Here is a 14,581-nt window from a genome sequence, read left to right as displayed (position 1 = left end):
AGCTGGGAAATGGGGTTCTCTGTTTAACCTCAGCGGGTCCACAAAAGTGCCAAAGTGCCCGTCTTTCTTAGACCGGCCGGAGCCGATACGTGATTTACATGCACAGTTCAGCAGGCTAAAAGCATTCTGAAAATCCCAAAGTTGGTTGATTAAGACGGATATTGTATGGGTGTTACACTGTTTTCTTTTTGATTTAAAGAAATGGTTTCTCTTTTTTGCCCTCATGTTGTTTCAAACCTATATACTGTTCTTTTTTTGTACAGCACAAAAGAATTTCAGAATCTTCACTCAATGTTTTCCATATAATGACAGTTTAAAGACTATAACAATAGTCCATATTACTTTTGCAGTAAATTTAGTCGTTAAAGATAAAGTCTTCTGAATTCATATGATAACTTTAGGGAGTGGAACAAACCTACATTTAATTAGCTGTCAAAAACTATTCTGCTCTCACAATGGCATCTCTCTTCCCAAAGTTAAACAGAGGTAAACTCTATCCAACACGTAGGCTTGTGGGAAAATGCTGCTCTATTCCACACCACGATGAATATGTTGAAACAGAGTGAAACTATAGAAAGGAGATGTAAATATAATAGAACTACTTAGTTATCTCCAGCAACATAAAACTAATATGAATTTGTTGTATATAGTTCTTAAAATGGCTAAAATTCCACATTACACAGCTTTATAAATAGTAAATTTAACAAATTGTATACAAATTAATCACAAAGCTTACAGACAATGCTTTCTACAGAGGATCACAAAATGAATAGCTTGCTTCAAGTTCCTTCTGTGTTGTACCAAAGACTATAGAATAACACAAGACGTGTCACTTGTATTGTTTTGAATGGGAGAAAGTACAGCGCACAATATGGCGGAATAAGTCCCGCCTTCTAATAGGTTGTTTGCAATCACGTGGTTCTGGTGACGCGCGAAATTCCGGTGGAGGGCAAGCAGTGAAAATTAGAATGGAAGAGATGGGGAAAAGTCCTTTCTTTGCTGGTTTAGAAAGGTATAAACAGAAAATCACAACATATGTTGGACGCGATCCTTATGCTATGAAGAGGAGCGACTTTTCCGCTGAATTAAAAGACTTTCCTGCCATCGAGGAGACAGATATAGAGGATGTGAAGCTGCCCTTACGCCGTGTTCAGTTCTAGTCTGTGTTTGTTTATATCGCGCTGCCTTTCTACTAGTGAAGTTAGAGCAGTATTTTGATTTTCTGTCGTGATTGTGAAAAATGTCGCCATTGTAGGTCATTTATGCTGAATCGGGAATTGTAATAGGAACTCACGATATCGTTCGTGGAAAAATAGGACGGTAATACATTTTCGCCTTGGTTGAGAAGGTGAGGGAAGACGACTAGCAAATGTAATAATGTCACTAAATAAACCCACTGCCTTTCACTCAAAATAATCACATAACGTTACTTTGCTGAGTTTTGTATTTGGTTTTTGTGTAATAATTAACATTGTTTTAGAGTATGATCACTCGGCTTGTGAATGATTATAACTTGCACACAGCCACTTCAAAACTGTTCACGAGCTTCTATGGGTTTGATTTTGGTTGTCACAAAAACAACATTTAAACTAGTTACATTTACACGCTTCCAACAAAGAAATGGATCGACTTCTGTCAGCTTGTTGAACACATTTATTTTATTTGGACATTTTCTACCATACGATGGCTGAAGCAGCAGCGCGTGACACTGTTCTCATGGTAACCAGATCAACATTGTGAACAGAATACTACAAAACTGAAGTGAAAATACCAAATTATAATTAAATAGGATAAAATATCTTCTCCTCCCCGCAAACGATAGCATGAATGTGAATATTTAACCAAGTCAAAAAGGTAAGCAAGTATCCATATTCATTTACGTTAAGTATCAGCAGACGCAAAACGCTATAAAAGGCAACAACTTTTAAAATTAAAAAACGAAATAAGTTATAAAAAATGGTATAAGTTATGTAAACGATATAAACACCTTCTGGGTTCTCGATTTTATCGATTTGAGCAACCATAAACGACGCAAAACATGCGAATTTTGAGATTTTGATAGGATTCCTATATAGAAACATCACTCCCTGCCCTCCAGACTCATTCGCGCTGCTGCTGTGACGTCATGTGCAAACAACCTATTAAGAGCCAGTCGCCGACTGGTAAAGTCATTACATCACTGCAGCAGCCATTAGAAACTCCGGTTCCTATAGAAACAGTCAGACGCACGCCTCCAAAATGAGGCACAAGAGACACGCCTTTAGGTCTGCGCATGCGAATAAGCTTGATCCAGCCTGAAAAATACAGGTTTTTTTGTCATGATTCGAGTGTTTGGAAAAAAAATTATGTGACAGTTGTTGTCAGATTTTATTAGTGATTACAAATATGAAATTTAATCAAAAGCTTGGCAAACAGCTTTGGAGAATTTGATGTTTCCCCATTCAAAGAGATAGGAGTTGCACTTGCATGCCCGAGAGGCATTTCAAAGATGGCCACCGAGTGAAATGACTTGTCTTAAAGGGACTTTGGTCCCTTTAACTGATGCAATTAACTGAATTCAACTGTCATGGAATGTTACTATGGCAACTATTTTTAAAGGAAGCTACTATGTATTGGTATTGGAATCAACATCAAATGAATGATCCAGAACAATAACCTTCCCTTCCAACAATGTCAGAAATCGTATTCTTGTCTGCATTCAGATTTAGTAAGTTCCGTTGGTGGCATTAATTCTCACTTGCCACATGCTCCAATTTGTAAATGCTGAATAGAGAACAAAATGTGAGAGCAACAGTGTACTTAAATGGTACCTTAATGCTGTTGTATTAATATATATGTCAATTTATTTCAGTGTATTTCAAGTTTAAGGATAATGTAATAGGTGATGTATTTTTTGTTGTGTTTGGGTTTTCCACAGGCACATTGGGTTATTGAGAGTGAAAGGGAAAAAAATGAATCTTCAGAAAATTCCTTTACAGACAGTCAGGCAGTTCTTCATTCAGGATGTAACACTCTCAGATCACCCTGACCTTTTCAGCCCAGAGCAACCCAACGTCATGCTCAAAGTCCTGGCTTTCTGCCAGGAGAAGGTACAGATGCACACACACACACAGAGGCAACTGATGTATTCAGGAACTTGCACAAAAATCTGTATTTGTTAAAGGGTTAGTTCACCCAAAAATGAAAATTATGTCATTAATGACTCACCCTCATGTCGTTTCAAACCCGTAAGACCTCTGTTCATCTTCGGAACACAGTTTAAGATATTTTAGATTTAGTCCGAGAGCTTTCTGTCCCTCCATTGAAAATGTATGTACGATATACTGTCCATGTCCAGAAAGGTAATAAAAACATCATCAAAGTAGTCCATGTGACATCAGTGGGTTAGTTAGAATTTTTTGAAGCATTGAAAATACATTTTGGTCCAAAAATAACAAAAACTACGACTTCATTCAGCATTGTATTTTCTTCCTGGTCTGTTGTCAATCCACGTTCACGACTCCGCAGTGACGCTGCTGACGTAAGACGCTGCTGACGTGTTATCTGGTATATATAAAAATATAGCAATACCAAAATACAAACAATGTAGAATAGCTTGAATACAGCGTGCGTCTCCCTCAGACTGTAAACAAAACTCGGGCGCACCAGATAACACGTCAGCAGCGTCTTACGTCAGCAGCGTCACTGCGGTACATACATTTTCAATGGAGGGACAGAAAGCTCTCGGACTAAATCTAAAATATCTTAAACTGTGTTCCGAAGATGAACGGAGGTCTTACGGGTTTGGAACGACATGAGGGTGAGTCATTAATGACATAATTTTCATTTTTGGGTGAACTAACCCTTTAAATGTGCTTTGTAGTAAAACAAAAAGAAAATGGGATATTTTTCGGTATCAAAGCTGAGATGATGTCGAAATTTACATTCATTTATCAGACACATTTACCCAAAGCAACTAAAAAATCTGCAACATTTTTCCTCCCTATTGTAATGTATATTTAAGTGAAAAGACTTCTCAAACAAGGAAATGTCCAAACAAGTTGGACAGGACTTCATTTCGACCATCGGGAATTGATTGGAATTGTCATTCTCAGTGAGATTGACGATGCAGAACTGAACAGTGAAAATAAGCTAACTGCGTTACCAAGGTTACATCAAAGCCTATTAATTAATTTTGCTTTTAGGTTAATTTTAAGAGTTAGCTGCATGACATTTTCATTTAGCAGACACCTTTTACCCTTTTCACCCCTTTTTTGTTTGTTTGTTTTTTGTTTTTACAAATGAGGAATGCTGAAACAAAAGTGATTAATTTACAGACTAAGTTGAAAAGTATGTGCTAGTACAAAGATACTGGTTAGTCACTGAGGTATGTAGCAAGAGACTACTGTTTTCTCGATTTGAAGATGATTTCACCATTGAGGTACAGCGAGTGTTCACACAAGAATAACTGGACATCGCTTTTTTTTAATGACACATTTTTCTGTAATTAATTGTGATTAATTGCACATAACATTAAAGTTTGCAATATATTTTTATATAGTAATAATTTCACATTTTTCTCCAAATTATAAATATTTGACCCAACAGGTAGGAAATATTAAGAACCAAAAGTCTTCAATGCATAATTTAGATTAAAATACTCACTTTAAGACCTGCTGCACGTTGCAGATCTGCATCCTATTTTCTCACAACTCATTATCTTCATTTAACACTTTATTTAACTCATTTAAGACTGCTTACAAGGATACTCAGCAAAATGGCCATTTTGGCTTAATTTTTTGTCCGTTTAAGTGCGAAAGGGAGCCGGCTCGCTGTCTGAAGTGGCTTTCTGTGCGCATGAGTTGTGTCTGTGTGTCGCATAGACAGCGTGCCAGTATCACACTGTGTTCTCTTTTGTGTCTTATCAAGCTTGAATGGTTTAAAAGCATTTGCATGAATAAGAGCATGATCATATAATGTAATGCTAGCTAAAGGATGACGGAAAAAATGGATGCTGCTTTAATTACGTTAAATATTTTTAATGTGTTAAACTGAACAAAAATAATTGTATGCGTTAACGCTTTAATTTTGACAGCACTATTTTATTTTGCCCTTTTGTTCTTTTAGGTTGAAGAGATGCTTGAAGAGGCAGAGAGAGAGAGACTTGGAAATCCCCTTACTCCTGAGAAACCTCTCATCAGACTACGAGTATGTATCAGTCACACACCCTCATTGCCTGGATTTACTGTTATTTTCTCAGTTCATGAAATACTGGGTGAAATACATCTTGCATGTGCCTCTCTCTCCAGGTTGATTATAGTGGGGGTTTTGAAGTCTTTAACACTATGCGTTTTAGTCAGAAGTTTGTAGATCGAGTGGCAAATCCCAAAGACATCTTGCATTTCATCAGACACAGAGAGGCCAAAGACAGCATTAAAGGTAAATCAAACAGATTGGTAATACTTTATAATAAGAACAATAAATTGTAATAAAGTACTTACAAATCATTTGCAAACTATTAGTTTATAGTTCTAAGTTAATATATTGTAGTCTCTGCATTTTTAATATATTAACAGGATATATACAAATAGTGAGTTCTTCATTCATTGCTACTGTAATTAACACAATTATTAAATTATTACAGGCTCATACATGTAAGTGCCTGTATATGAGATAATGTTTTTTAATACTTTAACAACTTTTTAACTGTAAATAGTTCTCACTTTAGATTAGGTCATAACATTTCAAGCAATTGTGTGATAAAACATCATTCATTAAGTGCTTTAAAGCAACCTTCATTGGACATTAATTGCACTAGTATTAAGTGTTCCTTAAAATGCATTTCTTCTCTTTACCGCTAAGTGGCACTATAACAATAGATTTTCACATGTTAAAGGTGTTATAGAGGATGTTTTCGACGACTGAGAAACCTGTTAGTGAGTTTTTGAAATGAGCGCATGTGTAAGAACAACCCCCATCCTTCACAGCTCATTTCGAGGGAACGCCTCCCAAAACTGATCACGATGATCACGTAAACGATTGGCTGATGTTTTTTAGGCCCTACCTCATGCACAGATGATGTATATTGATATTATTCCTTTCAGTGCACCTAATAAATATTATTTATTAATAATATTATTTATATTATATTCTTTTATCAGTTAGTAAAGACAGTTTCAAGTAATATTGCAAAAATATATAAAACAAAACATCCTCTATAACACCTTTAAGGAGTGGACGTATTACAGCTCGTTTTCACAAGTAGCAGTCAACAGCACCCTGTGAAGTTCACAAAAAAAAAGAAATACTATCAATAAGATTTTAAAAATCACATTCATATAACCAAATGTAGTTATCAAACACCAATGTAAGTATTTGCTGTTTAGAACAAATTCAAACAGAACAGTAAATGTCAAAATTGTGGTTACTTTTCCATGGACTGTGCTTTATAATGCAGTACTAATACCCTGTATTTCAGTAAAATCATTAATATGTATTATGTTATTTTTCTCCTTGTAATAAAATAAAAAAAACTATAGAAATGTGAATTATATAGGCTACACATTTGCATGGGAGTATTAAGAGCGCAAGCATAGTTTTCTAATAGGCTACTTGAATTAGGCATTGCATAAACGAGACAAGACCATAGCCTTGTGGGCAGCGCTGTGCTTTCAGGTGATCTGAGTTTGAGTCCCAGGCTCGAGGTTCAGGAATCTCAAACCAACATGATAATTTGGTCACAAACTTTAGACTCCAGTTTAATATTTGTCACAAATAAAAATGTGAAATGTACAATTTAGGCTACATTAATTAATGAAATGTAGGCTACATTAATTGTTTCGAAGCTTTGTTATTATTCATGTCTGTAATCTGTTTATTTTTAATTGATACTTAATGACATCATTTTAAATATTTGCTCTTTAACCGATGTTGAAGAAACAGTAGATCATTATGATTATGGTCAAGCGAAAATTGAAATTCAGTTAAAAACCCCATATATCATTTTCAAGGTTTACATAAAGTCTCGGGACAGTTTTATTTATTTTTTTACAGGTTTGCACAGATCATAGTGATAATTCTTTGTATGATTTTATGTAAAATGAGAAATACAGAATTATTCTTGCGACATTTTAAATTTGTATTGCTAAAGAAATTGCAGCATTGCTGAGTACAATTAAAACAATTAAAAGCAGCATAATTAATAACAGAAGGTTTTCTTTGCCCCTCTCTCTCTTGCTCCGTCGCGCTGGATCTCTTTCTTAAAGTTTCTTTGTATCCCTCACTGATGCGTGCCGGGTCTCTCTCGTACAGTACATGAAATTAAACGTTTAAGGAAAGAAACACTTCATATTATATTGTATATTGTATAAGCTGCTGCATGTCATCCACACCAATTACAAATTCTAACTGTAACAAATTATTTAGCATTTTTTCCTTAAAATAAACTGAATGCCTTGTTGAATAAAAACGAGTATCCCCTGCCCCACTCGCATTTGTTGACACGTTCCTAAGCAGTTCATTTTTAGATTATAATGCCAATTGTTGACATAACACACTGCTCAAACATTCTAAATACATACAAACCAATTGAAAGGCTTGGATTGAACACTTCAATGGAATAAACATTAATATGTAAAACCTTTAAATCCATTACAGTATTTATAACTTCAGATACATTTGGACACAGAGAAATGAACTTTGCCTTTGCCTTCTTTTAAGTTAAAACACTCATCATCAGGTAGGCTATCTGACACTCTCTGTATGAAAGAGAGCGATTTACATCTTTATATTGTCCTGCACCCCCACCATGAAGCTACTGAACTGTCCCTCCCCAACCCCCCATATCTGTTAGGAGAGGAATGTCTGAGGCTGACTAAAAACAAAGAGAAGTCGCATAATTCAGACTTCTGAATTGAACTCGTACAATTCAGATTTAAATGGCTATTCTAGACAAATGGCTATAACATTTAAAGTGTAGACATGAAGGAATTAAATTATTTACATGTCAAAGTATTTTTGTCATAAATGTTTATTAATTGTTAAATATTTATTTTTGTTCAATGATTGAAGAAATAAAACTACTTTGCTTGATCAGATGATTAGCTACTTCATTTTACTAAGCCAACTGTTTCCAAACAAAACAAAATGGTACAAACTTCACACTCATGTTGTTTGTCACCATGAACAACATTTTCAACTCAATTACAGACGTGTTTTTAAAAACTCTTTCTGGATAGCAAACCCTATAAAGTGTTGTTGTTGTTGTTGTTGGTTGTTTGTTTGTTTGTTTGTTTTGTTTTTACAGAACAACTTTTTGTTGATATTGTGATTGGAATTATACAAATGTATATAATAATGTTGGATAATAATTGTTGCTTAGTTTAAAATGAAAATTCATGGTAAATTTATAGCTTATATAAATGTAACAGTAAATGTGTACTGAGCAGTGTTGCAAACTTTGTGCCACCTGGTGGTAATTTTGCAAACAAGTGTCACGTGACTGGGTTGTATTTAACGCCGTGGTGTCCCAGCAGCGGTGTCCCGGCAGCGGTGCACACAGTGGTATTAGGCATTTTGCCTGACTACCTAATGTGCCCTAGAATTAAATATTGAATTTATATTGGCATAGTTGAATAACAAGAGTTCAGTACATGGAAAAGACATACACTGAGTTTCATACTCCATTGTTTCCTCCTTCTTATATAAATCTCATTTGTTTAAAAGACCTCTGAAGAACAGGCGAATCTCAACATAACACTGACTGTTACGTAACAGTCGGGGTGTACGCCCCCAATATTTGCATATGCCAGCTCATGTTCAAGCCATTAGACAAGGGCAGAACGTCTGGATGTGCACAGTTGATTCATCAGACTAGGTAAGCAAGCAAGAACAGTAGCGAAAAATGGCAGATGGAGCAATAATAACTGACATGATCCATGATAACATGATATTTTTAGTGATATTTGTGAATTGTCTTTCTAAATGTTTCATTAGCATGTTGCTAATGTACTGTTAAATGTGGTTAAAGTTACCATAGTTTATTACTGTATTCACGGAGACAAGAGAGCCGTCCCTATTTTCATTTTTAAACACTTGCAGTCTGTATAATGCATAAACACAACTTCATTCTTTATAAATCTCTCAAACAGTGTGTAATGTTAGCTTTAGCCACGCAGCATAGCCTCAAACTCATTCAGAATCAAATGTAATACATCCAAATAAATACTATACTCACATGATCCGATGTATGCATGCAGCATGCATGACGAACATCTTGTAAAGATCCATTTTGAGGGTTATATTAGCTGTGTGAACTGTTTTTATGCTGTTCAAGGCAAGCGCGAGCTCCGGGGCGGGGGAGCGGGAGATTTAAAGGGGCCGCAACCTATATATCGGTGCATAGTTAATGATGCCCCAAAATAGGCAGTTAAAAAATGAATCAGTTAAAAAAAATCTATGGGGTATTTTGAGCTGAAACTTCACAGACACATTCATGGGACACCTTAGACTTATATTACATCATCATATTACAAGAAGTTCTACGGCACCTTTAATATCTCAAAATCTCCAAGTGTCCTTTTTTGGGAAAGACACCTAAATTTACCTTGAAAAAAAGCTTGCAGAAAATAGTTTTGTGAGAATCAATCTGATGGTTTGCTTTGCTGGATATAGAAATTTTGACAACATGAATGTGTTAATCAAGATAAATAGTGTATGGTTAATTTAATAAAAAGTGTACGATTATTCGCATTTAATTGCACCAAAGGTTTTTTTTTTATTTTATATATTTTAATCTATTTTATAATCTATATATTGGTTTAATATATAATATCCTAACCTCATCCCCAAAGCTAAACATGACCTCTTGTAAAAAAAAATAAAATAAATAAATATATATATATATATGTATACACACACATATATCATAATGCTCTCATTATATCAATACTGTACAATTTTGTGTCTATGCAAATGTAGGTAAATGTATGTGTGTTAGAAAAAAATACATACAAAAATTCACAAGATCACATTGTTAAAATACATCTGTTAGTGGTAGGGTTATGGTTAGGGGAGAGAATATTCAGTTTATACAGTATAAAATTCAGTACTTATATGTAATTCCCCATAAAATATGAAAACCCAGTGCGTGTGTGTATTCTTAATGTTATTGTAGTCTAATCATTTTAAGGAATACTTAATATGATTGCAATTGATGTCCAATAAAGTTTAGTTTAAAGCACTTAATTAATGACTTTTCCAATTTTCTATGACCTAATCTAAAGTGAGAACTAATTACCCTAATAACCATTAACAATACCTTTACTATTGGTTTAAATGGGGAATTTAGATTCTTTATGGGAATTTAGATGCTGTGAGTTCAGAGAAACACTGTTGCATATTCATTTTTGATGTTGCATAATTAATTACAGTATTGCAGAATACCGGCATGCATCTACAGTTGAGATTTGCTATATTGTATACATCACTTTATAAAACTACACTGTATAGTGTGTGGGAAAAGTTGGATATATTTGTAATAGTTGTCATTTGAAGTTAGTAAGTCATAAGGTTTTTCGTTTCAATTTATAATATGTAGTGTAGTGACAAACCTAGTTACTATTAGATGATGTGTATCACTGACATGATTAAAATTATGCATATCAGGGTTTAGGTGTTTCATATTGCCTAGCCTTAAGCAGTTTAACTGAGAAGTTTAATACTAATTTAGAAAGTCATAATACATGGGAAATGGCAACCAATACAACAACATTTCTTAAACTTTTTGATGGAAGTCAGTCATATTGGTTTGGAACGACTTGAGGGTGAGTAGATGATGACAGTTTCACTAAGTTTCACTTTTTCTGGTGACGCTACTGTCCATCATTGCCTGTGGCTTAAAGCTTAATTGAAAATCTTGAATGACTGCATATGCACAGGAAAAATTTTAGTTTAATATTTGAATTTGAATCATGCTGTGTGTGTTCTGCAGAAGAAGGTGTGGATTTTGGAGCACTTCTCTCTCGTCCCACTTCTGAGGTCTTACAGCTGAGAGTGGAAGATCTTGTGAAGGAATACTTCCAGACGGCTGAGAAGGTTTGAAGTTTGTCTTGTGTGTGTAAAGGATACAGATAAATCTTGAATTCCTCTCAGTCCTCTCCTAACCTTCCACAAATTTGTTATGTAAGGAATAATTGACAACAAACCATTGAATTCTTAGAAAATAATGCACACCTGAGGTGGTAATGCGACCATGACGCAAAGCGGAGAAAAGAATTCAACGTCCTGGAAGTCAATTTTTCCGCTTATACTACCGTTACCACACCTCAAGACACTGTTCCGATGTTGTGTTTCAAGACATTTGTCAGGTTTTTTCCTTAAAACACTCTTGTGTGTGGGACTAATTTCTTACAAATCTCATCCCAAGCCTCCGTTGCTAATTCCAAAATGTCATTTCAGAACTAGTAACAAAAGCTTGACCCTTGATAGCAGAATAATACCGTTGATACAGTTATTAATGCAGTTGATCATGAAATCATTTGGTGAAGTGATATGGAACTGCAATGCGGTCAAGACCTGCTAGAACTACTTTAGCCGTGTGTTTCCCTGAAAATAATTGCACACCTTAGAATGTTGGTCAACCAATCAGATTTGAGCATTCAACAGCCCCATAGTATAAGCTTAAGTAATAGATCTCTTTTGAAAGATTCTCATTACTTTCTTTGAAGCTCTTATTCTAATGGCTTTTCAAAGTCTTTTCAAAGAAAGTCTGTTTACTTAGTGGCCAGCTATTTCGGGCAGCTATTTCAGGCATCCAAGACTAAGTCCTATCTACTTGGATGGGGGAATTCTGAAATCTCAAAAACTGTTTGCTGAACTCCCATTTAAATAGCATATTTCAAATCGCCAGCAAAATCTGATATTAACGGTCTCATAAATGTTCATTCTTATGCTCACATAGCATTAAAAAGCTTATTTACCCAGTCGAAATTAAGTCGAAAAAGCCCTCATACTCTAAGAATTCATTTCAAATACGAGAAATGACTGTAAAATGAGTGGGGCGAAGCCTTAAAAAGGACTTGGGAAACAAAAACAACTGAGGAGGGTAACGAGACGGTTGATGAGAACGACAGATCAGTACCGGAGAAAGATGGCACCTAAACTTTACGAGCACTGCGGGTGCTCAGCAAGGATATCTCTGACTTGTAGACAGAGTTGAGAAAAGAATTTAGCCAAGGAGGATATTAAAACTGAATTTGAAAAGTTGAAAAGAGATATAAACCAGAAGCTGCAAGATATTGCCAAGGATATTCAGTCACATAGCAGGAGTTTAGATGAGACAGAGGAATGAATTACTGGACACGAATCTGAGAAACTTGAACTGAAAGATGCACTACTTCATGCTTTGAAGGAGCAAAAAAAACAATGCAGGGCAAGATCACGGATCTCGAAGGTCGGTCACGGCAAAATAATATCCGAATCTATGGCATTAAAGAAGGAGCGGAGGGGGCGTCCATGTGCAAGTTCATCAATGGCCTGCTGAAAACAGATCTTTCGCTGGATGACGATCTAGACCTGCAGATACAGAGAGCACATAGGTCTTTAGGTCCGAGACCTCAAAATGATGCCACCTCGAGATTGATCATTGTCAAATTCCGGCAAAACAGTACTAAAAATCTGGTCCTACATGCAGCATGGGCAAAAGAATTACGATATGAGGGCAGACCAATTTTCTTCATGCATGACTATCCAGTGGAAATTAATGCAAAGCTCAAGGAATACAAAGAAGTTATAAGAGTCCTTAAGGAGAACACAATTTGATTTCAGACCCCTTACCCTGCCAAGATGCGAATCCATTGGGAGGCAGGACTTCAGCTTTATGACAGCACAGCGGAGGCGTCAAAGGACCTTGAACAAGAGGGGGTATGCAGTGGATTTGACGGGGATATCTAAGGGATTTTAATGCCGGTGGGAAGAAAGGCTGACGCGACATACCTCACAGTCACAGACGGGAGAAGCTTCGGGGCTTCCAGAGACAACCACCAGCATCGGATTAATAATTGAATGGACATTACTGAACTGAGCTCTGAAGAGGTATACAGATTTAACAGTGTTTAAACAACATTTTGGTGGACTGAATATGTGTTGAATTTCGAGTCTGAACACTCCTCTATAGGTAAAATATTACTAATTTTATGAGTCTTTATTTTTATATTATCATTCAACTATATAAGGCGATAATTAGACATTTGAGAAAATTGACCGGGGACTGACATTTGACTTATGATTGGTGCTATACTATTAGGGAAGATCATCCCCTAATAGTATGAAGTGATAGTGAGGATCCCCTACCAGTAGTAGGACTAGACCCCTTATCCCAGGATTGGAACTGGGATTTACCAGGTCATGTTTGGACCTTAATTGTGCAAGTCATTGTTTTTGTGTGTTCAGTTTTATTTCAATTATATGTTTGTTCTAAAGGTTGCCAGCATTTGTTCTTGAACTCTAAATTGATATGCTGCGATATGTTAAAATCGCATTTGCTAAATGTAAATAATCCCGTTAAAAGGAGTAAGGTTATTGCCAAGTTGAAACGTGAAAAGAGCTAGATTATATTTTTGCAAGAAACTCATCTCTCTCCATCTGAACATAAGCTGAAAAAATACGTGTATAGACAAACATTTTACAGTTCTTTTAGAAAGTTCAATAAAAGGGTTGTTTCCATATTAATACATAACTCTCTAAATTTCGATTTGCTGAAAGAGATATCAAAGAAGGCTGATATGTTTTGGCCCAGGGAAAATTGGATCAGCATCTGGTTACTCAAGTAAATATTTATGCACCTCCTGGAAGTAAAACAGGTTTTTTTTTTTTTGTTGTTTTTTTTACACAATTTTTGATCTTGTGATCGCAGAGTATTTTTGGAATATTTGATGGTGACTTTAACATTGTTCTTAACTGGCAATTAGATTCATCCAACAGTAAGAGCATTAATACAACACAATCCAAAATTTGTAGGAATTCATTAGAAGATTTGGGATTAATAGATGTCTGGAGAGATCTTCATCCTTTGGAACGTAAATATTCTCATTATTCAGCACCCCAAGGTGTGTATACAGTAGGATTGTTTTATGTTTAACAAAGACAGACACAGGGTAAGAGATTGTACAATAGGAACATCAGATATATCAGACAATGCAACAATATGTCTCATTCTAAATTTAAAGTGCCCCTATTATGGATTTTTGAAAATTACCTTTCATGTAGTGTGTAACATAGCTCTAAGTGAATGAAAACATCCTGCAAAGTTTTAAATCTGAAAGTGCACTGTATATAAAGTTATTGTCTCTCAAAAGTAAGAGTCGACTCAGTCAATTAAACGAGTTGTTTGTAAAATGAATCCCAAGCCATTTTGTTGTGACATCACAATGAAACATTAGCATATTGCCCGCCCACTTATTGCATGCGCAGACGCCAGGGAAAATTAATTTTTTCAACAGTACCACAGCAGTACAATCTTTTGTTGTGTTCCCGTCATTTTACTGATGACTGCATGTCAAACCTCGGGAGTTTAACGCAGGATTCACAAAACGCTTGGTCGTAA

General features: G+C 35.5%; 1 protein-coding gene across 4 annotated transcripts in view; it reads left to right on the top strand.

The window, feature by feature from the left end:
• Positions 1–14,319, top strand: part of mre11a (MRE11 homolog A, double strand break repair nuclease) — a 105,140-nt gene extending 90,821 nt beyond the window's left edge. For all 4 annotated transcript variants that reach the window (XM_048161979.1, XM_048161981.1, XM_048161980.1 and 1 more), the window contains 5 exons: positions 2,918–3,089; positions 5,107–5,187; positions 5,289–5,418; positions 10,970–11,073; positions 12,805–14,319. In XM_048161979.1, the coding sequence (XP_048017936.1) occupies positions 2,918–3,089; positions 5,107–5,187; positions 5,289–5,418; positions 10,970–11,073; positions 12,805–12,930 (613 nt within the window). In that variant the 3' untranslated portion in view covers positions 12,931–14,319. The remainder of the gene's footprint in view (positions 1–2,917; positions 3,090–5,106; positions 5,188–5,288; positions 5,419–10,969; positions 11,074–12,804) is intronic.
• The last annotated feature ends 262 nt before the right edge of the window (positions 14,320–14,581 follow it).

Source organism: Megalobrama amblycephala, linkage group LG16 (assembly GCF_018812025.1).
Source record: "Megalobrama amblycephala isolate DHTTF-2021 linkage group LG16, ASM1881202v1, whole genome shotgun sequence".
Lineage (NCBI taxonomy): Eukaryota > Metazoa > Chordata > Actinopteri > Cypriniformes > Xenocyprididae > Megalobrama > Megalobrama amblycephala.
Note: the sequence above shows the minus strand (reverse complement) of the source record. Positions and strands in the feature narration are given on the sequence as shown.